Source organism: Anabrus simplex, chromosome 9 (assembly GCF_040414725.1).
Source record: "Anabrus simplex isolate iqAnaSimp1 chromosome 9, ASM4041472v1, whole genome shotgun sequence".
Taxonomy (NCBI): Eukaryota; Metazoa; Arthropoda; class Insecta; order Orthoptera; family Tettigoniidae; genus Anabrus; species Anabrus simplex.
In genome coordinates, this window is record NC_090273.1 from 5923623 (window position 1) to 5945657 (window position 22035).

Below are 22035 nucleotides of genomic sequence, written 5' to 3' on the forward strand. Positions count from 1 at the left end.
TCATTTCCACCTTGATTTAAATTCAATATTTGCTTTTCTTTTCACACAGGAGTTTACCCCTACTCGCCTAGACTCGCCACTCAATCATTAAGATGCCTTGGTTTTTCACCTGGGCCCCGACTGTTTGATTTTGGACGCAATTCCTCTTTTCTTTTCATTTTGTGAACAGTGTAATTAATAGGTCAATTTTATTTCTCTCGGGGTTTGCCTCCAGTAACGTTCTGTCACTTGATGTACGTTAATTTTTCCTCTGCTGCACACCAGAAGTGTTTTTGGTGTGGGAGTAAGATAAACTAGCCTCTGTGTCAAGTTTTATAATTTCTGGTTTCCCTCTTGTTCCATTATGTAGCGCGATTATCTGAAAGCACCGTTCACCATCACTTAATATTGTATTTTGATCATGTGTTTCCTATTACCTTTAATCGTTTTATTCTGGAAGTTGGCTTATGTTAATGTACCTCTTTCTTTAACCTCTTTGTTTTAAGGGAATAGTACTTGGTAAATTACATCGAAACTTGTTTGTTTGACTACGATAACCTCATTTCATTGGATTGTTAAAATTTATTTTGTAATGTTAGTTTTGGAAAAAGTATCTACAGATCAAGGAATCACCGTTTTAGTTTTTTTTTAATCCGCAACACACCCCCATGGCCCTGGTAGGGTCCTCACGCCTGCTCCACATCCTTCCTTACAGTTGTCAAGTTGGTCAAACTGATGTTTATTTATTTATTTCTCGATGCTGTTTCATCTGGTGCATTTGTCTTAAAGATGACCAAATTTCATGTATTTTAAGGTTTATTATTATTATTATTCCCTTACCATGTGTCGTGTAACCCTGTGTACACCAGGAAATTTTGCGTGTCCATCTTTCTGGAGGCAGAACCAGTTATTTTCTGATAGGTCAAAATTGGCTGGGGATGACTGCCTGATAAAAATTCTTTTTATCCTCCTTCCATTTGGAAAAGTGAGTTTCTCTTAAAATACAAACTAAATCCACAGAGGTTTCCATGTTATAACGTGGGTTGCAGGGAACACTATTCTCTCACACTAAATACTATACACGTTACGTATTTATATTGCTAATGAACTTCCTCTTCCAACATCATATGACAATAATTATACAATGCTTCACACAGTAACTAAAAACGGCAAGAGCTTACTCTCTTAGCTGTGCTGCTACATGCTCTTCAAAAGTGCTTATTTTATTTACAGTTCATTCAAAATCCGCCACGGTCACGACCCACATTATAACAACGGACATTTATTTTCACTATAAAAGAATATTCCGTACACCACACGTTCAAATTTTTTAACAAGCTTCTTGTTACAGCTGTCTGAACAGCAGGCACAACTCTCGCGACAAAATATTCTAGTAAATTTGTCTTTGTTTGATTGTCTTTTAGTGGGAGGTTGAGATAGTAACACTGGCAGCAATGCTTGTGTGTTCAACCTAAGTAGATAGCCCAGGTTACATACTGGGGTGTGTTCTGATATTATCGTCCCAGCTCGTACAAGTGCCTCAGTAGGGTGCACCGAGCAAAAGACAGCCGTGTACGTACGGATGGCATTTATTCTGTAAAAACCACTTCAGATATCGCTTTCAAATTTTGTAACAACAGAAAATACACTATAGTTATTCTCAAATGATACAATGAGATCACCTAATTACACGCATGAACACCCCACCCCCCTCTGTTCAGTATGATATATCGAGAAGCATTCAATATGGTGCATAATGTTAAACTGCTTGTTCTTGAAGTCAGTCTGAATTGCTGGAACTGATGGGGCTCTTATTTTCTTGGTAATGCAGAGAATGCAGGAATTCACCCTGAATCGCCCAATTTATTTCATTTTCGGGATGTCGGATGAAGATATTTAGATAGCAAATCATACTTCCTCTCGGACATACAAATTATAAACAATTTTTCACTGAATGGGATTGGAAGATAAATTGACATTATTTGTAGTATTAGGTAATTACGTAGAGGCTCATAGTCTGAAACAGAGTTATTGATGGTTATGAATTTCATGTTTTTGGTCCGTATTGAACTGAGAATAATATATAAGTAATAATAATAATAACGTAAACGTTTCCACCTTTTCAATACTACAATATATTCACAAAATTACAAAATTATACGGTACTAGTTTCGACCCATCTAGGGGTCATCATCAGCCGTATTGGAGCAAAGATCATTTGTGGCGAAATCCTAAGACAATGGCATTTTTGCCAGTCACAATCTCAATGAAATCTCAGAGAAACCCAACATACTCTTCGATCTATTTATCACTTTCCTCAGAAACAATAATGCAGCCAACCTAAACTCAATCCTAAATTTAATCAAAGGTACTTTTCCAAGACAATTACACTTTCTCCCGCACCCTTCAGCCCCACCTTAAGCCCTCTTCCTAAGCCATATTTCATTTCAATACAAGAACTTACTGATTTCCATGATTATAATTTTTACAACACCCCATTTATACTTTATTCTTTGTTAAAAACCTCTTAGTATGTATATTCCTTGTATTATTAACTATTACCATAACATCTCATTTCACTTGTTATTCTTTAAAATAACATTGTCTTAGGATTTCGCCACAAATGATCTTTGCTCCAATAGGGCTGATGATGACCCTTAGATGGGTCGAAACTAGTACCGTATAATTTTGTAATTTTGTGAATATATTGTAGTATTGAAAAGGTGGAAACGTTTACGTTATTATTATTATTACTTATATATTATGAAACAGAGTTAACTGGAGTATTGAAATTGATAATTATGTTTTGTTCAAGTACGCCAAATATGTTAAAAGGAGACTGTACCTGAATGAATATTTCCTGTCTTGTGCCGTATTTCGATTTCCCTCAGATTCATATCCTGTCCAAACTGCTTCCCACACCATTTTCATTATCATACCTACAACTTCAAACTCACTACCATTGCAATGATTGATCTAATTTGTAACAAATATCCTCCGCACTCAACTGGTTATGAGCAGCCATGTTGCTGCAATGTGTTTACATTCAGTCAGCTGTCTGTTCTATCTAAGAAAACGTATAGAAGAACACTTTATTTTAGGATTCCGTGCATGCCAATTCTATCTAGGAAGCGTAGGGAATTCGGTGGTTCCAAACAGTTATATATTTAGCAGACAGATGGCAGAGGAAGTCAGTTTGAAAGTCTAGTACGCTTTACTATGCAACCCGCGGAAGACAATGTGGGAATCCAGTACGCTTTACTACGCAATCCGCGGGAAAGAGTTAATAATCTCTCTGATTAACTGTGTTTTCACTACTGTGAAGCAGAATTCAACCAATCAAGAGACGATTCCTTATACAACATGCGGAAAGTAGTTAAAGTATGGTAAAGCGTCACTTTCCATACTCTTTAGAATGCACATTATGTGTTTAGCATGATGTAGCGGAAACAATACATCCAAAGTATGACACCGATATCCTCTAAAAATAAATAAACATATATAGGTTTAATGATTTCTGATACGATTATTTTAAATATTGTCATGAAAGCACCCTGCGATGTGACACCTGCCTTTTCTAGTGCAATAATTTCAGTAAGAATTTACTAGGCTAGGCAGTATTACTGACACTAATTAGGCACACTCTTTCAGTTTCAGATCATTGACGGTCAATGATGCAGTCTGCCTTAAAGATGTGCAAGTCGCATTCAACAAAAATAATAATCTCTATAAGATCAAATTTTGGCAACTTTTCTGATGCAATAATGAAGTTGGAAGCTACAATCTAGCCTTGTTGAATCTTTAACAGGTTTTGAAGATACTAAAATATCCTTACAAACATTTTATGGGGAAGTAGCCGTGGCAGCTAAAGATATGCTGAATAAAGTGATGAGTTCAAATCCTGACTGTAAATCTGTAAAGTTGATAAAAATATATTTTGTAGTAAAAATGCAGAAGACTTGCAGTTCAACCTCACTTCATCCCAAATTCCTTTGTTTATGTAAGCACCTCTCACCGGTTGACTTGTGATGTAGAAAGATCATTTTCTCTGTTCAAGATGGTGCTGATGGATAAACATACGAATTTAAATGAAGAAAATTCAGAGAAATTAGTGGCTGTACGTTGCTTTGCAATGTCTCGTTTACTCAGGTGCTACAGTTGGCTACCACTGGGTTGGTTTTGGAAGCGGTGATTTCTCATGTGATGTCTTCAGTCTCCAGCCTTTCCTCTCAGCATTATGCCACTGATGCCAAAGAAAACAAAATTTATTCTAGTTTGTCATATTTCAAATATTCCACACATTTAGTTTTCTTGATGCATGTGTTATTCACGATGGTGTTCAGTGTGGATATGTGTTCCTTTAAAGGAATCCACTTTCTCCAAAATACATATCTTTTGGTCAATTGAAAAAACGTCCTTTCTTCATACTTGAAATAATTTGACACAAACTCCTTGCCGTGTGTTTGTGTTATTTTATGTTGGTTCCCATTCAGATAGGGATAATTTGCTTCATTATAAATTTCTGTTACTTTTGAGAATATAAATTTGAAGGTTTTAGACCTCAAAGGCTTGTTACAATGAAATCTCATTTGGGTATTCGTCATTAAGATGCTTTCTCTTTTAACGGTCAATGTCCTGATTCATGTCTTATTAAGTCTCACCCCACTTATTGTGTCACAAATTTTCATTATTACTGCCTAGTACGATCACATTTTTCCTAACCCTGAGAACAATTTTTGTTATCCCTTGTGTCAGGGAAAGTTGTGTAAAAACAGGAAAAGGCCTCGAATTACTGAACTTTACAGATTCGGGTAGCAAGCCGTCAGCCTCAGGATAGTTCAGTTTTGCTTGCCTGTTTTCAGCGATATTGCAGCCTCTTTGTGCATGTATTTCACATTAGAAGTTAGAAACAAATTCTGTGCTGAATGATAGGATAGCAAATATTTGTCATGTGATAGCCCAGTTAAGGATACTAATGAAGACAAGGATCCGTACCTTTCAGTGGTGGCACATACATTGAAACTTGCACCTTTGAGTTTCAACACGAGTGGCGCAGCCAAGATGGCGGTCAAAGTCATTCTCTTGCACATGGTTGAGTTTAACCTGCGATTAATACATGGTCGAAGATTGTGACCTGGAAACAATGTCTAATAACCCACTGATCGAAAATACAGCACTTGAGCGCTAACATTCACATTTATTTGCTGTCTGGTGTTCTATGTATCTTTTAATACACTTCTTTTATTTAATAAGTGCCAGTAGAACAGGTTTTTGTATTTTTTCTTTCGCCTTTTAATACTCCCATCTCACCTTTATGATGTAAAATGCGTGTCGACAAAAACATTTTAGGTACCACTTGCATAGTTTTCTCGCTTAACATGTTATCTTTCCTTAATGGTTATGAATTTCATGTTTTTGGTCCGTATTGAACTGAGAATAATATATAAGTAATAATAATAATAACAACGTAAACGTTTCCACCTTTTCAATACTAAAATATATTCACAAAATTATAAATTACACGGTACTAGTTTTAACCCATCTAGGGGTCATCATCAGCCGTATTGGAGCAAAGATCACTTTTGGAGAAATCCTAAGAAAATGTTATTTTAAAGAATAACAAGTGAAATGAGATAATATTATGGTAATAGTTAATAATACAAGGAATATACATACTAAGAGGTTTTTAACAAAGAATAAAGTATAAATGGAGTATTGTAAAAATTATAATCATGGAAATCAGTAAGTTCTTGTATTGAAATGAAATATGGCTTAGGAAGAGGGCTTAAGGTGGGGCTGAAGTGTGCGGGAGAAAGTGTAATTGTCTTGGAAAAGTACCTTTGATTAAATTTAGGATTGAGTTTAGGTTGGCTGCATTATTGTTTCTGAGGAAAGTGATACATAGATCGAAGAGTATGTTGGGTTTCTCTGAAATTTCATTGAGATTGTGACTGGCATTAAAGTATTGGTCTAGGTGTATGTAGTAATTTTCCATTATGTTGAGTAAAGGGCCCTTGTTTGCTAATACGAGGATGTCCATGTCTTGTTCAATATTGCTGAAATTATGGTTATAATCTTGCATGTGTTGGCCGATGGCTGAAAACCTGTTGTATTTTATTGCGTTAGTGTGCTCGTGGTATCTGATAATGAAGTTTCTCCCGGTTTGCCCGATGTAGGTTTCTTTACAGGTGGTACATTTGATCCTATAAACTCCTGATTTTAAAAAACTGCTGGTCTTGTTGATGTGTGAAGTATTGTATAAAACGTTCATGTTCTTATTGTTGGTTTTGAAGGCTATTTTAACGCCTTGTTTCTTAAAGATGTTGGTTAACTTGTAGATATCATTGTTGAACGTGAAGGTGGAAAATGTTAGAGGTTTGGTTATTTCTTTTTTGAGGGTAGTTTTTGGGCGATGTTTGTGTTTATTGATTATCCTTTCTATAAAATGATTGCTGAAGCCGTTGAATTTTGCGATTCCGCGGATTGTGTTGAGTTCGTTTTTTAGATCTTTATTGGACATAGGTATGCTGAAGGCTCGGTGAACTAGGCTGTTGTATGTGGCTCGTTTGTGGGACTGGGGGTGCACTGAATCTTTCAGTTATAAAATTTTCAAAAAACCCACTCAAACAGCCTCCACCATTCGCCAAGATTCAGTGCACCCCCAGTCCCACAAACGAGCCACATACAACAGCCTAGTTCACCGAGCCTTCAGCATACCTATGTCCAATAAAGATCTAAAAAACGAACTCAACACAATCCGCGGAATCGCAAAATTCAACGGCTTCAGCAATCATTTTATAGAAAGGATAATCAATAAACACAAACATCGCCCAAAAACTACCCTCAAAAAAGAAATAACCAAACCTCTAACATTTTCCACCTTCACGTTCAACAATGATATCTACAAGTTAACCAACATCTTTAAGAAACAAGGCGTTAAAATAGCCTTCAAAACCAACAATAAGAACATGAACGTTTTATACAATACTTCACACATCAACAAGACCAGCAGTTTTTTAAAATCAGGAGTTTATAGGATCAAATGTACCACCTGTAAAAAAACCTACATCGGGCAAACCGGGAGAAACTTCATTATCAGATACCACGAGCACGCTAACGCAATAAAATACAACAGGTTTTCAGCCATCGGCCAACACATGCAAGATTATAACCATAATTTCAGCAATATTGAACAAGACATGGACATCCTCGTATTAGTAAACAAGGGCCCTTTACTCAACATAATGGAAAATTACTACATACACCTAGACCAATACTTTAATGCCAGTCACAATCTCAATGAAATTTCAGAGAAACCCAACATACTCTTCGATTTATTTATCACTTTCCTCAGAAACAATAATGCAGCCAACCTAAACTCAATCCTAAATTTAATCAAAGGTACTTTTCCACGACAATTACACTTTCTCCCGCACCCTTCAGCCCCACCTTAAGCCCTCTTCCTAAGCCATATTTCATTTCAATACAAGAACTTACTGATTTCCATGATTATAATTTTTACAACACCCCATTTATACTTTATTCTTTGTTAAAAACCTCTTAGTATGTATATTCCTTGTATTATTAACTATTACCATAATAACATCTCATTTCACTTGTTATTCTTTAAAATAACATTTTCTTAGGATTTCGCCAAAAGTGATCTTTGCTCCAATACGGCTGATGATGACCCCTAGATGGGTCGAAACTAGTACCGTGTAATTTATAATTTTGTGAATATATTTTAGTATTGAAAAGGTGGAAACGTTTACGTTGTTATTATTATTACTTATATATTATCTTTCCTTGTCCGCTGAACAAACGTCTTAACAAGATTTTACTGTATGTGTATGGTACTTCATCATCATCATCATCATCATCAGTTTTCCACTCCAGTTGCCCGGGTGTGGTTTACGAGCACTCTCCACTTCTGTCTGTCCATGTACCACTCTTCTCTCAAGACGACATCCCAGCTGATTCCTCTTGTTCCTATGTCCTCTTTCACTTGGTCCAGCCACCTCTTCCTAGGTCTTCCTACCGGTCGTTTTCCGGCCACGACTGTGTGTAGCCATTGTTTTGCTGTCCTTCCATCGTCCATTCGTTTGACATGGCCAAACCATTTCAAACGGGCCCTTGTCACTTTTTCATTCAGGGATGGGTACACACCAGCTTGCTCCCTTATTCTTTCATTCCTTACCCTGTCCCTTTTTGTCTTCTGTACCATAGTTCGTAGGAACTTCATTTCTGCGGCTTGTAGTTTGCTGTCCACTTGTTGGGTTGTTGTGCAGGTTTCTAGGCTATATGTTATTATGGGGGTGAAGTATGATTGGAATAGAATCTGCTTTGATCTTAAGGGAACTTGTTCGTTCCAGAGAAGGTTCCGAACTTGATGGTAAAACTGAGCTGATTTTTGAATGCGGTTGTTAATTTCATGCTGTATTCTGTTATCACTTGAAATGATGCACCCAAGATATTTATATTGGTCTACTGTTTCCAGTTGTGTACCTTCCAGCATTATTTTTCCTTTCTTCTTCTGCCTGTTGACAGACATAGTAACAGTTTTCGATTTATTTATTGTTAATCCGTGTGCTTTCAAATGTTCATTCCAGGTGTTCAGCCTCTCTTGGACTTCCTTCTCTGTATTTCCCCAAATTACTACATCATCTGCAAATGCAAATGCATTGATGTCCATATTGTTCTTCTGCTTAATTTCTTTCATAACTTCATCCATGACAGTGATAAAAAGTAATGGTGAAAGGGTACTGCCTTGTTGCACTCCTTTAGTGGTTTGGTACTTCATAAAAGAGAAAATGATCCTTAACGATGTTTATTTTGTGAAAGAACCAGCCCTTTGTTTGTGCTGAACAGTGCTAAGTTATAGATTCCAGCTCATTCTGGGTATTTATTGGTGAGCAAAACACTTTTCACCTCAATTTACACTATTTTTCTGCATTTCTTTGAAAAGTGTAAAAGATGAGTTATAGTGTAGTTTGAATGTAAGTAATGCAGAACTGAAATTTGATAGTGCATATTTCAACTAGTTTTCTTTTACTTCACTGTAAATGTTTTTGTCATTTGATAGTGCATGGAAACCTGGGGGTTAGTTTTTCTTACAACTCGCTTTACGTCACAGCGACACAGACAGATCTTTTGGCGATGATGGGATATCAGAGGCCTACGAGTGGGAAGGAATCAGCTGCGACCTTAATTTGCCTGGTGTGAAAACTGTAAACCACCGAAAAACATCTTCAGGGCTGCCGAGAGTGGGACTCGAACTCACTATCTCCCACATGCAAGCTCACAGCTTTAGCAATAAGTAAGTCACAATGAAGCAACGGGCAACAAGGAACACTGAACAAAATGTTCTTGTGTCCACGTTTTGCTGGTTCAGTTTGTTGTGAATGTAGATTTTCTGGAGGTATCTTTCAATTTCAACTGACAGGGTTGAGAGATAAGAACAAGGACAGGCCACTGGCTCTGTCATCCATCTCTAAACGAGCTCGCCTCAGCTAACATCTGATGCCACCTCGGCCTCTACGCCAGATAAAATTGCAAAGCCATATTTAAAAAATCAGTGCTGCTGATTCATATGAGACTCATGACCTTGTTTACTGACATGTTGAATGTGGTCAAATTTTATGTGTATTGTTCAATTTTAGAATTTTTTAGGAACTTTAAACGTAACTGATGAGTGAAACTGGTTTTAACATAACAAAGTGCCGATGTGGACTGTCTTTTTATTATTTTAAATGAATTTATGTCTGAGTTTTAATTACTTTTCTTGGGTAGACACCAAGTCAACCCTCTTCCACTGATACACATAGGGAGCTGTCAAGGGGCCACTTTTATCTTCCCTATTCTTGTATTTATCCGGCTTCCTTCCTGTTCCATAACAAATAAAAATTTTCACTCACCTGTGAGAGAGCAGATTGCCTTCAGCAGCTCACAGAAGCGTAACATTTCAGCCTCGAGGGCAGCACCTTCTCGCTTGTGGAGCCAGAACTGCAGAGCCAGTCTCATTAGGTGCAGAGGTTGTATTCGGCTCAGCAGTGCAGCTTCCCGCCACGCCCCCACTCCTGTATCACTGTACAGAGTACCCTGGTACATGAGCTCACCTGTAAAGAAATGTTGTTCAGCAGTTTGTTCTTGGAGCTTGAAACGACAAAACTAAGTATCAAGACAACTCTCCTCTAAGCATTCCCAGTAGTCAACATTAACATGGGTGGCCTTTATTACAGCTCCAACTTTCCTAGGGAGAATGTTGTACCGGGTGTTAGAACATCTCGGAAAAAATGGTAGACCATTCTTCCTGCAGCGATTAACCAAGCATGGTTAGGGGCGTGCATCGTTCGGGTTGAAAGCAAAGTAGTTGTTCTAGAGCAGAGGTGCTCAGGTGGGCACCCGCTGAGGCTAGCCCAGTGCGGCCAGGCTGGTCTGGCATAAATGCAGGCAGCTTACGTAGCAAGCATATGTCACAGTGAAGCTAGAGAGCGAACATACTTTTCAGGGAAGTGAAGCAGTGACGTTCAATTGTGATTACAAAGGTCTCCTTCTATACTCAGCGAAGTGTTGATTGGGGTACAGTATTTAAAATACACATACATACATATCCCACTTCGTTCCATCTATACGATGGGTCGGTGAATGAAGCCCCTCCACCAACTTCTGTCTTTGTACTTTTCTCCCCCTTGAACGTTGTCCCTGTTCTCTCATCGCTGCTGAATGTCATTTTACACCATGTCTGTATATAAATTCTTGGCTGCCCTCTTTGTTTTGAATATTTTAATTGCAGATCAAACACTTTTCTGGGTATGTGATCAGGATCCATCCTTCGCATGTGACAATAGCATTTGAGTCTACGCAGAGTTATGTTATCCTGCATTCTGCCAATCTGAGCCATGTCCCTGATGTTCTCATTACGAATTTTATCTTGTGTTGTTTTGCCAACCATCGCTTGGACAAATCTCATTTCAGCTGCCTGAATCCTTGCTTCATCTTTTTTCCTCATGGTCCAGGTCTCACTCCCATACGTCAAAATCGGCATATAATAAGTCAGATAAATTGCTCGCTTGCATTTCAATGGTACTTTTGGGTTCCATATTAGGTCTCGGACAACTCTATAGAATGTTCCTCTTCAATGGAGCCTGCTGCTGATATCATGCTTCCTAGATATTTGAATTTGTTGGACATCTTGAGTTTTTACCCTCTATTTCAATGTAACCTTTAGGTTGACCATTTCTCTGCATAACCAACACTTCACTTCTTTCCTGACAATCTCAGACCGTACCCTTTAGCTGTTAATGTCCATGCACTGATCTGATCCTGAAGTTCCTCTTTGGAATCTCCCCATATACAGGTGTCATCAGCAAATAGCATGACTTTCATTTTGTTGTTGTACCGGGCGGTACACCTCTACACCGTTTATTTAAAAGTTGCGCCAGTCGAAACTCCTCTTCTGGAGGAAGGTTGAACTTTACCTATTCTATTAATTCTCTACTTTCTCAGAAGATGTCACCACGTGGAAAATTTTGAGTTTTTGAACTGTGTCACTTTTGATGTGTTTTTGTTTCGCTTGAAGTAAGAAGTGTGAACTTTCTCTTCTAGAGGACACTACTGAAGAATTACAATAGTGCAACCTAGTGCGAAATCAAAGAACTATTTTGTTGGAGAAATTTTTATTTCAAGAGTTTGTTCTTTGTTAAATTTCTTTCTGTCATTGTTTAAGTTGGCTGTATACCCCTCTTTTTCCCCTTATTTTGGATCTAGCCAATCCCGAATTTCTTTAATTAATTTTCCACCAATAATGTGTTTCTTCTTCCTCTATGTAGGGGTTTCTTTTCCCTAGCCAATAAAAACTTTGAGGGAGGGTGTTTTATTTCCCCTAACGCCTAGAATCTTCCGCGAGAGGATATAAACTGCTGATTTTGGGGTCTCCGGGCCACTTCTGTTCCATCTTTCAGTGTATTAAGTACATAGCAGGAGGCGGGAAGCGCCTCTTTCTTCTTCAGCCGTTCAACTCCAGGTAATGGCCTATTAATAACTTCTTTTCTTGCTAGGTCGGCAGTTTAACACTCGCGGCGGGTTCGAAGCATTTCCATCATGTAACCTTTTCCTAAAATGTAATTACTCTTTTCATCTTTTTCTTGTAAAGCTACATATTGGGATAGAGAGTGCTAACCCTCTCGAGCTCCCACTCACAGTTGTTTTGAGGTGAACTTATTTTCTCAAACTATTCTTCGTTTATGTAATGTAAAGTGTTCTTCTCTAAGTCACCTCTGTAGTATGGGATTAGCCCTTGCGTTAGCGGCCCAGAGCCAGATTAGGTTTTAAAAAAAACAAAGTGTATTAGGAGTGCAAGATCGCCTCCTCTCAAATTGTTATTTTAGAGGTCATATAATCAACCTTCTTTTCATGTAATAGACCTCTGTAGGTTGGGTATTTTACCCCTGTGAATACGTCCTTAGAGGACAGCTTGAAGGTAGAGTTTGGTGTGGCCTTTGAGAGGCTTAAATTTTAAGAGCGGATCGCTCTTTTGAAAATGGAGTGTCATATGCCTCGTGGAGGCTTTTCTGTGTAATTCGGAGCCAGGGGCTCCTAGGGATGAATGGGGTTTTCTGCCCCTCTGTTAAAACTTGTGTTTGTGGTAAAACTGAGCTGATCGCAGAAGTCAGGGCATGAAGCCCAAAACCTGTAAATATTGTATCTCCCCTTGTTTTGCTACATTGTACCTGCCATGTCTGTTATTGCTTTGTTTTTGAAAAGAAAATATAACCTAGTTAAATTTTAAATTACTTTTACATTAACTTTGATTCCGTAGTTTGAAACCCATTCACGCCCGCACCTTCTTACGCCTCTACCTACCGCTAAAACACGGTAACAAGTGGTAGCAGAGCGTGGTTGAATGGGTCTCAATTTAGCCCCTTTTGACGGCTAAACATTGCTTTGATTCGAACTCTAACAATTGTCTCAGTTGCTGGAATTTTTGAGTTTTTCAAAATTGTTCTGTCATCATGCCCGGCCCTCGCGATGTTCTCCTCCTTAACTATTTGCGCAAAGAGGAGTTGATATACGAGTTAACTATCAGAAATGTGCAATCTGGAGGCACGGTTGCAATCGACACCAACAAGCTTAGAGAGTCCCTTGATTTGCCCATTTCCATCCCCAATTTGGGAGAGAAAGAAATTGATGACTCTCTTTCCACGATCGTCGAGAATATTACTGGGCTAGCATCTGTAGTCAGCTTTTTTGATGAAAACGATCCGTCTCCTAATCAAATTAAGCGTGTGCAAGGCAGGCTGTATCACTTTGCAAATAGAGTTAATGATCTGTTGTCTCTAAAGGTGAATGACGTTCAGAGGAAGGACGCTAATACGCTCCTTGAAACTATTTCTGAATTGTCTAATAAGGTCACTCAATTGCTAACCGGCGAAGTTCCTCCCAAAACTGATCAACCCGCCACAGTGAACGTAGGTAGTGATGAAGAGCCTCCTCAGGGAGAAGTCAATAGGATAACCGTTGCGGCTCAAACTATCTCTGCCCCATCGAACAACGAATCTGAACGCCGTGCGTCATTGGGTAACATCCGCTCTGAATTAACTTCTTTGCCATTGAAACCTTTAACGACTATGTCACCTGGGTTCAGTAGCTTGCCTCATCCATTGGCAATGTTGCTTAGAGGTATCTCTAAGTTTTCCGTCAACACCACCAGTGATGTAATTTCATTTTTAAGATTTCTAGTGGAATTTCAGGATCATGCTCTTGTTTTTTCTCTTTCGCCATGTCAAATTTTGCAAATTATCTATCCGTATGCTATTGGTATTCTCTCTGATAAAATCGTAAGAGCCATTGCCGAGCAATCATCTATTGAGGATTTCCATGCCCATTTGCTAGCGAACTTCATCCCGGCTAGGGCCAGGTCCTCCCTGATTCAGAAGTACTATTACCGTGTACAGCGCTTGGATGAAAACTTGGCTGATTTCATTCAAGATATCAAATTCTACACTAGGGTGTTTGCTCTGCACTTTCCTGAAGATCAGATTGTGCAGGCTATTGTAGAAGGTATTTCGCCATCCTACAGGTCATATTTGTGTTTCGCGGCGTGTCCGCAAACCTTCTCTGAACTTGAAGCATTGGCCGTCTCAGCGGAAGGAGTTAGATACGCCGATTCTTTGCGTGTCGCGAAAGAACCCCCGCCTTCCTTTAGTAACACTCGGCCTCCACCTCGCCGACCAGTCAATCCCCGTAAATGTTATGCTTGCGGGTCGCCTGAACATCTGCGGAATAAGTGTCCTCTGATCAAGTCAAGTGGGACAAGGAATGGAGCAGGGTCATCACAAGGCTGTTTTAAGTGTGGGGCCTTCTCACATATCGCCAAGAATTGCCCAAACTCAAATAGCACCCCCTCCTGCTCAACTTCTGGTGCAAATTCCAGCTATTCCAATAATAAAAAGTGACTAGCGGCTTCGGCTGAGTCGACTAATTCTGCTTTCCAAGGCTCAGCCCCGGGCAAAAAGGTCGAGAATTCAGGGAATGAGCAATCTTCAAATTCTTTTTTTGAATGCCCCAGAGAGTGTCTTAGGATTGCGGCGGATACCCCCGCACCTGTTCCTTTTCTTAAGATTGAGTTAAATAACGAGCCTATAACGGCTCTCTTAGATTCAGGCAGTGTTTGTTCCATTATTTCGGCTGATTGGTATTCTAAATTGAAATCTGTTTGTAAACTCCCTGACTATGACTCATCTCCTGTTAAATATGTTTCGGCTAATTCATCTCCATTAGAAATTCTAGGTTCCTTACATGTCAAAATTCGTGTTTTTAAATTTACATGGAAAATCAAATTGTTTGTGGCCAAGCATTTGTCTTGCCCCATCATACTGGGAGCGGACTTCATGTCGCACACTGGTCTTGTGCTCGATCTTCAGAGTAAGTCGTGCACATTCAAATTTGCCTCTAATTGTAAAATCCCTCTATTAAAGTGTAATTCTGTATCATGTTCATCTATTTCGCCTACCCAGGATGAGATGTTGTTAGACCTTAGACATCTACCTGAGGAGCAGGCTGATAGTATTCGGAAACTGTGTCAGTCGTTTCCCGAGGTGTTCTCTGATACTCTTGGTGTTACTGACCTTATTGAATACAAAATTGAGGTCACGGATTCTATTCCTGTCCGTTTTCCACCGTATAGGCTATCTCCACCTAAAATGAAGGCTCTGAAAGAAATCATCGATCAGATGTTGAAGGATGGTATTATTAGGCCCTCTAAGTCAGCGTATTCATCGCCTATTTTTCTAGTCCCGAAACCCCAAGGAGGCTTCAGGCCTGTCATTGATTACAGGGCTCTCAATCGGAAGGTGGTGTTGCAATCTGTGCCCCTTCCTGACCTTCATTCTTGCTTTTCATGGTTTCGTAAGGCCAAGTTCTTCACCATCTTGGACTTGAATCAGGCCTATAATCAAATTCCCCTTGCCGAAGAGTCTAAACATCTTACAGCGTTTGCCACGGACTGGAATTTATATGAATACAACCGCGTGCCTTTCGGGCTCCCCACGGGGGCAGCTGTGCTCACTAGGCTACTAGATAGGGTCTTTTCCGACATCAAATTTGAGTACTTATATCACTACTTGGATGATGTCGTCGTATTTTCCGAAACCTTTGAAGAACATCTAGATCATTTGCGAGAAGTTCTCAATCGCCTTCGTAAGGCTGGGTTAACTGTTAAGTTGTCCAAGGTTGCCTTTGCTAAGCCCTCTATGTCATTCCTAGGGCATATTGTGTCACCTGATGGTGTAGCAGTCGATCATTCTAGAACACAGGCCATCCGTGATTTTAAACCTCCCAAGGACATTAAAGGTATCGCCAGGTTCATTGGCATGGTGAATTTCTTCAGGAAGTTCATTCCTAATTTTGCTAATAGAGCGGCGCCCTTAAACCTTCTTCGTAGGAAAGGCATCAAATTCGAGTGGGGACCTTCTCAACAAGCCGCTTTCGAAGATCTGAAATTAGCTCTCTGTAATGCCCCTGTACTTGCTATGCCTGATTTCTCGAAGAAATTCATCGTCCAAACCGACGCATCGTCGTCAGCAGTAGCTGCAGTTCTTCTTCAAGAGACTGAACTAGGGAGGCGACCCATCGCCTATGCGTCTAGGACATTGTCAGCTCAAGAAGCAAAGTACTCCATATATGAGCTTGAAGGTTTGGCAGTCTTATTCGCCTTAGAAAAGTTCCGTCTCTATCTGGAACACGTCAAATTCGATCTGGAGACAGATAATCAAGCCTTAAGCTGGGTCTTAGGTAGGCCGCGTCGTACAGGTCGTATAGCCCGTTGGGCCATCCGTATTTCTGCCTTCCAATTCGATGTACGGCATATCAGAGGTACTGAAAATGTTGTTGCCGATGGACTCAGCCGTATGTTTCATAACGACGTAGAGACCCACGAACCGGTCGATAGTTCATCACCTTCCGAGTCCATACTATCTGGTGTTAATGCCATCTTAACAGATGCTCCCATGCTTTTTAGGGATATTGAGAAATACCAACGTGAAGATCCGACGCTGGCTCCGATAATGGAAACCCTTTCTTCTGGGGAACATGCTGTCCCTTATGTTCTGAGGAATGGTGTTCTATGTTGCCCTTCGAGGCATGATAAGTTGATGAAAGTTGTTGTTCCAGCGGTTCTTGTACCTATGATCTTCAAATACTATCATGAGACCCCATTGGGGGGGCACCTGGGTATCTTTAAAACTCGTGAAAAGATTCGTGAAATGTTCATCTGGAAAGGTATGGACGGTGAAATTCGGGAACTTGTAAAAGCTTGTAAATCTTGTTTGATCAGTAAACCCACCATGTCCACTAAAGTAGGCCTTTTGTCTTCTCATCAAGCGTCGCGCCCCATGGAACGCCTGTATATCGATTATGTGGGACCCTTCCCCCAGTCAAAGGGTAATGCCAACAAGTTCATCTTTGTGTGTGTAGATGGTTTTACAAGATTTTCCTGGTTATTTCCGACTAAGCTGGCTACCGCCCAGTCCACCATTACTTGCCTTAATTCTATTTTTGCTTCTTTTGGTCCGTGCCAATACATTGTATCTGATAATGCTAAAGCTTTTACATCAAATCTGTTTCGTAAATTCTGTTTTGACTTGTCCATCTCTCATGTAACTACATCTGCTTATTACCCTCAACCATCCCTGGCTGAACGGGTTAACCGTAATCTCAGGTCCGCACTTATTGCCTATCATCATGAAGATCATTCTAGGTGGGACACGTCCCTGCATTGGTTAGCTTTTGCTTTGAATTCGGCGGTTCATGAATCTCACAAATTTACTCCAGCTTCTTTGATGTTTAAGTTCGTTCCCAACACGCCGCTCTCTAACCTCTGGTCTCTGAATGACATTCTGCCCGAGACAATAGATCCGGACAACATTAAAGATCTTTGGAAGAAGGCTAAAGCTAATCTTAAAGTATCTCATGAAAAGGTTAGGGAAAGGTATGATCGTGGACGGAGACCCACCACCTTGAAGGTAGGTGACCAGGTTATGGTCAAAAATTTTGTTCCCGCGGGCAAGCTTGCCCCCAGATTTCATGGGCCTTGTATCATTCTCGATTTTCTTACGCCAGTTACCTTATTGCTAAGTAATCCAGCCACCGAGAGGATATTTAGAGTTCACCTGTCCCAGGTGAAACCGGTGTAATTTCTGTGTTAACTTGCTTCATATTATTTTGAAAGGATATGAAGGTTATATTTTTTTGAGTTTCACTTTTAAGGCATTCTGCCCCTTCTGTAATATTTTGGTTTTAGATGTAAGCCTTGTGTAAAACCTGCCCCGACCCGTTAAACTGCCATCCTGTTCTTGCCACGGCCATTACCACGCTCCCGTCTCCTGCTCCACCTTACACTGTGGCTTCATAATAGTAAATGCCATGGATATCTACACGCCGCTGGCCCCTCAACCTCTCCACAAGCCTGTACCCTCAAAGAAAATGATTGTCCAACACAATTCTGCCGCCTAGCTTTAATGTTTCAGCGCCCCCGCAGCCGCGCAGCGCCGTGCAGCGACTGGGGAGGGGGATGGGCCCCCTCCTCTCCAGCGAGGACGACATGTGCACGGCGAGCCGGAGCTCACCTCCCGGCCAAGGCTGATGTGCGGCGCACGACCTGCTACATGCCCGCAGCCTGTATCTGTTCACCGCGGGCGCGGCGTACTTCAACACCTCTGCTCCCCTCATAGTGCGGGCGAGCGGTATCTCAGGGTACTTGAGGGGTCCGAGCGGCCTCCGTTGGACGCAAGCTGCAACGGCCGGTCCGGCCATTCGACTCAATCTACATCAACTACATGGACAGTCACCATAAGCAATAACTACACTTGGGAATTCAACCACAATATTTGGTGGACATTGCAAAATTTTTCTTCACCTTTAAGTATTAAAAGTTTATCTTCAGAAATTCAAATTTTACAAACATAAAGACTTTCATTCACCGGCAACAACAATATTTTGAAACTGAATTAAGAAATCTTGTAAATGCTTCTGCTATCTATCTTCGTATCAACATCATTACTTGGACTTTGTTTCAAACTGATTTCATGTGTCACCCCTGGAGGAACTTTTGGGGGGGGAGGTCTGTACCGGGCGGTACACCTCTACACCGTTTATTTAAAAGTTGCGCCAGTCGAAACTCCTCTTCTGGAGGAAGGTTGAACTTTACCTATTCTATTAATTCTCTACTTTCTCAGAAGATGTCACCACGTGGAAAATTTTGAGTTTTTGAACTGTGTCACTTTTGATGTGTTTTTGTTTCGCTTGAAGTAAGAAGTGTGAACTTTCTCTTCTAGAGGACACTACTGAAGAATTACAATAGTGCAACCTAGTGCGAAATCAAAGAACTATTTTGTTGGAGAAATTTTTATTTCAAGAGTTTGTTCTTTGTTAAATTTCTTTCTGTCATTGTTTAAGTTGGCTGTATACCCCTCTTTTTCCCCTTATTTTGGATCTAGCCAATCCCGAATTTCTTTAATTAATTTTCCACCAATAATGTGTTTCTTCTTCCTCTATGTAGGGGTTTCTTTTCCCTAGCCAATAAAAACTTTGAGGGAGGGTGTTTTATTTCCCCTAACGCCTAGAATCTTCCGCGAGAGGATATAAACTGCTGATTTTGGGGTCTCCGGGCCACTTCTGTTCCATCTTTCAGTGTATTAAGTACATAGCAGGAGGCGGGAAGCGCCTCTTTCTTCTTCAGCCGTTCAACTCCAGGTAATGGCCTATTAATAACTTCTTTTCTTGCTAGGTCGGCAGTTTAACACTCGCGGCGGGTTCGAAGCATTTCCATCATGTAACCTTTTCCTAAAATGTAATTACTCTTTTCATCTTTTTCTTGTAAAGCTACATATTGGGATAGAGAGTGCTAACCCTCTCGAGCTCCCACTCACAGTTGTTTTGAGGTGAACTTATTTTCTCAAACTATTCTTCGTTTATGTAATGTAAAGTGTTCTTCTCTAAGTCACCTCTGTAGTATGGGATTAGCCCTTGCGTTAGCGGCCCAGAGCCAGATTAGGTTTTAAAAAAAACAAAGTGTATTAGGAGTGCAAGATCGCCTCCTCTCAAATTGTTATTTTAGAGGTCATATAATCAACCTTCTTTTCATGTAATAGACCTCTGTAGGTTGGGTATTTTACCCCTGTGAATACGTCCTTAGAGGACAGCTTGAAGGTAGAGTTTGGTGTGGCCTTTGAGAGGCTTAAATTTTAAGAGCGGATCGCTCTTTTGAAAATGGAGTGTCATATGCCTCGTGGAGGCTTTTCTGTGTAATTCGGAGCCAGGGGCTCCTAGGGATGAATGGGGTTTTCTGCCCCTCTGTTAAAACTTGTGTTTGTGGTAAAACTGAGCTGATCGCAGAAGTCAGGGCATGAAGCCCAAAACCTGTAAATATTGTATCTCCCCTTGTTTTGCTACATTGTACCTGCCATGTCTGTTATTGCTTTGTTTTTGAAAAGAAAATATAACCTAGTTAAATTTTAAATTACTTTTACATTAACTTTGATTCCGTAGTTTGAAACCCATTCACGCCCGCACCTTCTTACGCCTCTACCTACCGCTAAAACACGGTAACAGTTGTCACCAACGTTTTGGCATACTTGTTGCTGAATCTCATTCATCACAGTAATGAAGAGAAGAGGTGACAGAACTCCACCTTGTCTTAGGCCCATAGTTATTCTAAAGGGTTCTGTCATTTCTAATGGTGTTTTGATGTGACTACTGATGTCTTCACATAAATTCTCAATTTGTTTCAGTATGTCATTATTGATTCCACTGTTTCTCAGCACTTCCCAGAATTTGTCCCTGCTTACAGCATCAAAGGCCTTTCAGATATCCAGGAAGGCCAACCAAAGGACCTTATTATGTTCATAATACTTCTCCATTAGCTGACACAGTCCGAATATTAGATCAACTGTGGATCTGCCTTTCTGGAATCCATATTGTTCCTCTGATAACTTTAATTCTATCAATGGACTTATTTCCCTTTCTAAAATCCTTTCATACAGCTTTCCCACTTGGGAAGTTAATGTAATTCCTCTGTAATTGGAACATTTCTTCCTGTCACCTTTCTTAAAAAGTGGAATGATGTTACCATTTTTCCAATCTGCTGGTATCTGCCCATCCTGCCATATCTTGGGAAAAAGTCTATACATCCACTGCTTTCCTGCATCACCCATAGACCTGATCATTTCACCACACACGTCATCAATGCCTGGAGATTTTCCTGTTTTGATCTATTTCCATGCATATTCTACATCATTCCATGTCAGATCTGTTATTCCGTCATTTGTGATAGCATTCACATTTAACAGCTTATCAAAATAATTCTTCCATTCTTCTTTGATCTCCCTGTCATCTGTAATGAGATACCCACTATCACTAGACAGATAATTAGTCTGTTCTTTGTCCCTCCTCCTATTGCTTGGCAGTCCACTGCCTCACTGCAGGGCAACAGCTGAGGAGTTTATGCGTCCTTTCCTACATAAAGGTCTCATCTAACCTTCTAAGTGAAAACTCCTCCACCCGTAGTCATTGGTTTTCCCCTACTTTGTTGGGTTTGGTATCGGCAGCCCAACCCTCAGCCAGACAGTCGCAGGTAGTACCATCTACTGTTGCATACGGTACCAGAGTCTTTCCTGAGCTGACCTGATGTATTTATATATATAAAATAAGAGTTTTGTCTGTACATTGCTCATAATTTGAAAAGAATGGTATTTCTGTATTGGTCATGTCCACAGTAACAAGGAAATGCAGTTTTTACTTTTCTGTAATGTCTGTAATGTCTATCTGTCTACCTGTCTGTCTGCCTGTCTGTCCACACATCACTAGAAAACGGATGAAGAGGATTTAATAAAAATCGGTATGCAAAGTCGGGGAATAAGTCGCTACAGACTAGGCCATTTAAATCTAAGAATTTCATTTTTGTCCGTATTGAACTGAGAATGGAAGATAGAAAACTTAAAAGGGTCCACCTTTTCAATACAAATAAATGTTATAGTTTATTTACAACATATATTTACACTTGGAACTAGTTTCGACGCTGTTTGGCGTCATCTTCAGCCAAAATGTGGGAAATAGGCTAGCATGTAGACATTTATATTACACAAGGTGTTACATTAGTGTGATTAAATGAGAGAACATGAGAGCTCACCCTTCATGACCACTTTGAAACTGACATTGTACTTCGCGTCTTCATGTTCTCTCATTTAATCACACTAATGTAACACCTTGTGTAATATAAATGTCTACATGCTAGCCTATTTCCCACATTTTGGCTGAAGATGACGCCAAACAGCGTCGAAACTAGTTCCAAGTGTAAATATATGTTGTAAATAAACTATAACATTTATTTGTATTGAAAACGTGGACCCTTTTAAGTTTCCTATCTTCCACAATCTAGGCCATAAATAATTTTATTCACGCTGATTGAAATGGTAGTTTAGGAGAAGGCCTAAAATTTAATTTTCAAATATTTATGTTATTAGTGGTTCTATCTTAATGAAGGCCAAAAATTTAATTCTTAAA

At 39.9% G+C, this 22035-nt stretch overlaps 1 protein-coding gene across 2 annotated transcripts in view; it reads right to left on the reverse strand.

The window, feature by feature from the left end:
* Positions 1-22035, reverse strand: part of Rab3-GAP (Rab3 GTPase activating protein) — a 461679-nt gene that overhangs the window by 246886 nt on the left and 192758 nt on the right. For both annotated transcript variants that reach the window (XM_067153758.2, XM_067153757.2), the window contains one exon: positions 9894-10094. In XM_067153758.2, coding sequence (XP_067009859.2) covers positions 9894-10094 — 201 coding nt within the window. The remainder of the gene's footprint in view (positions 1-9893; positions 10095-22035) is intronic.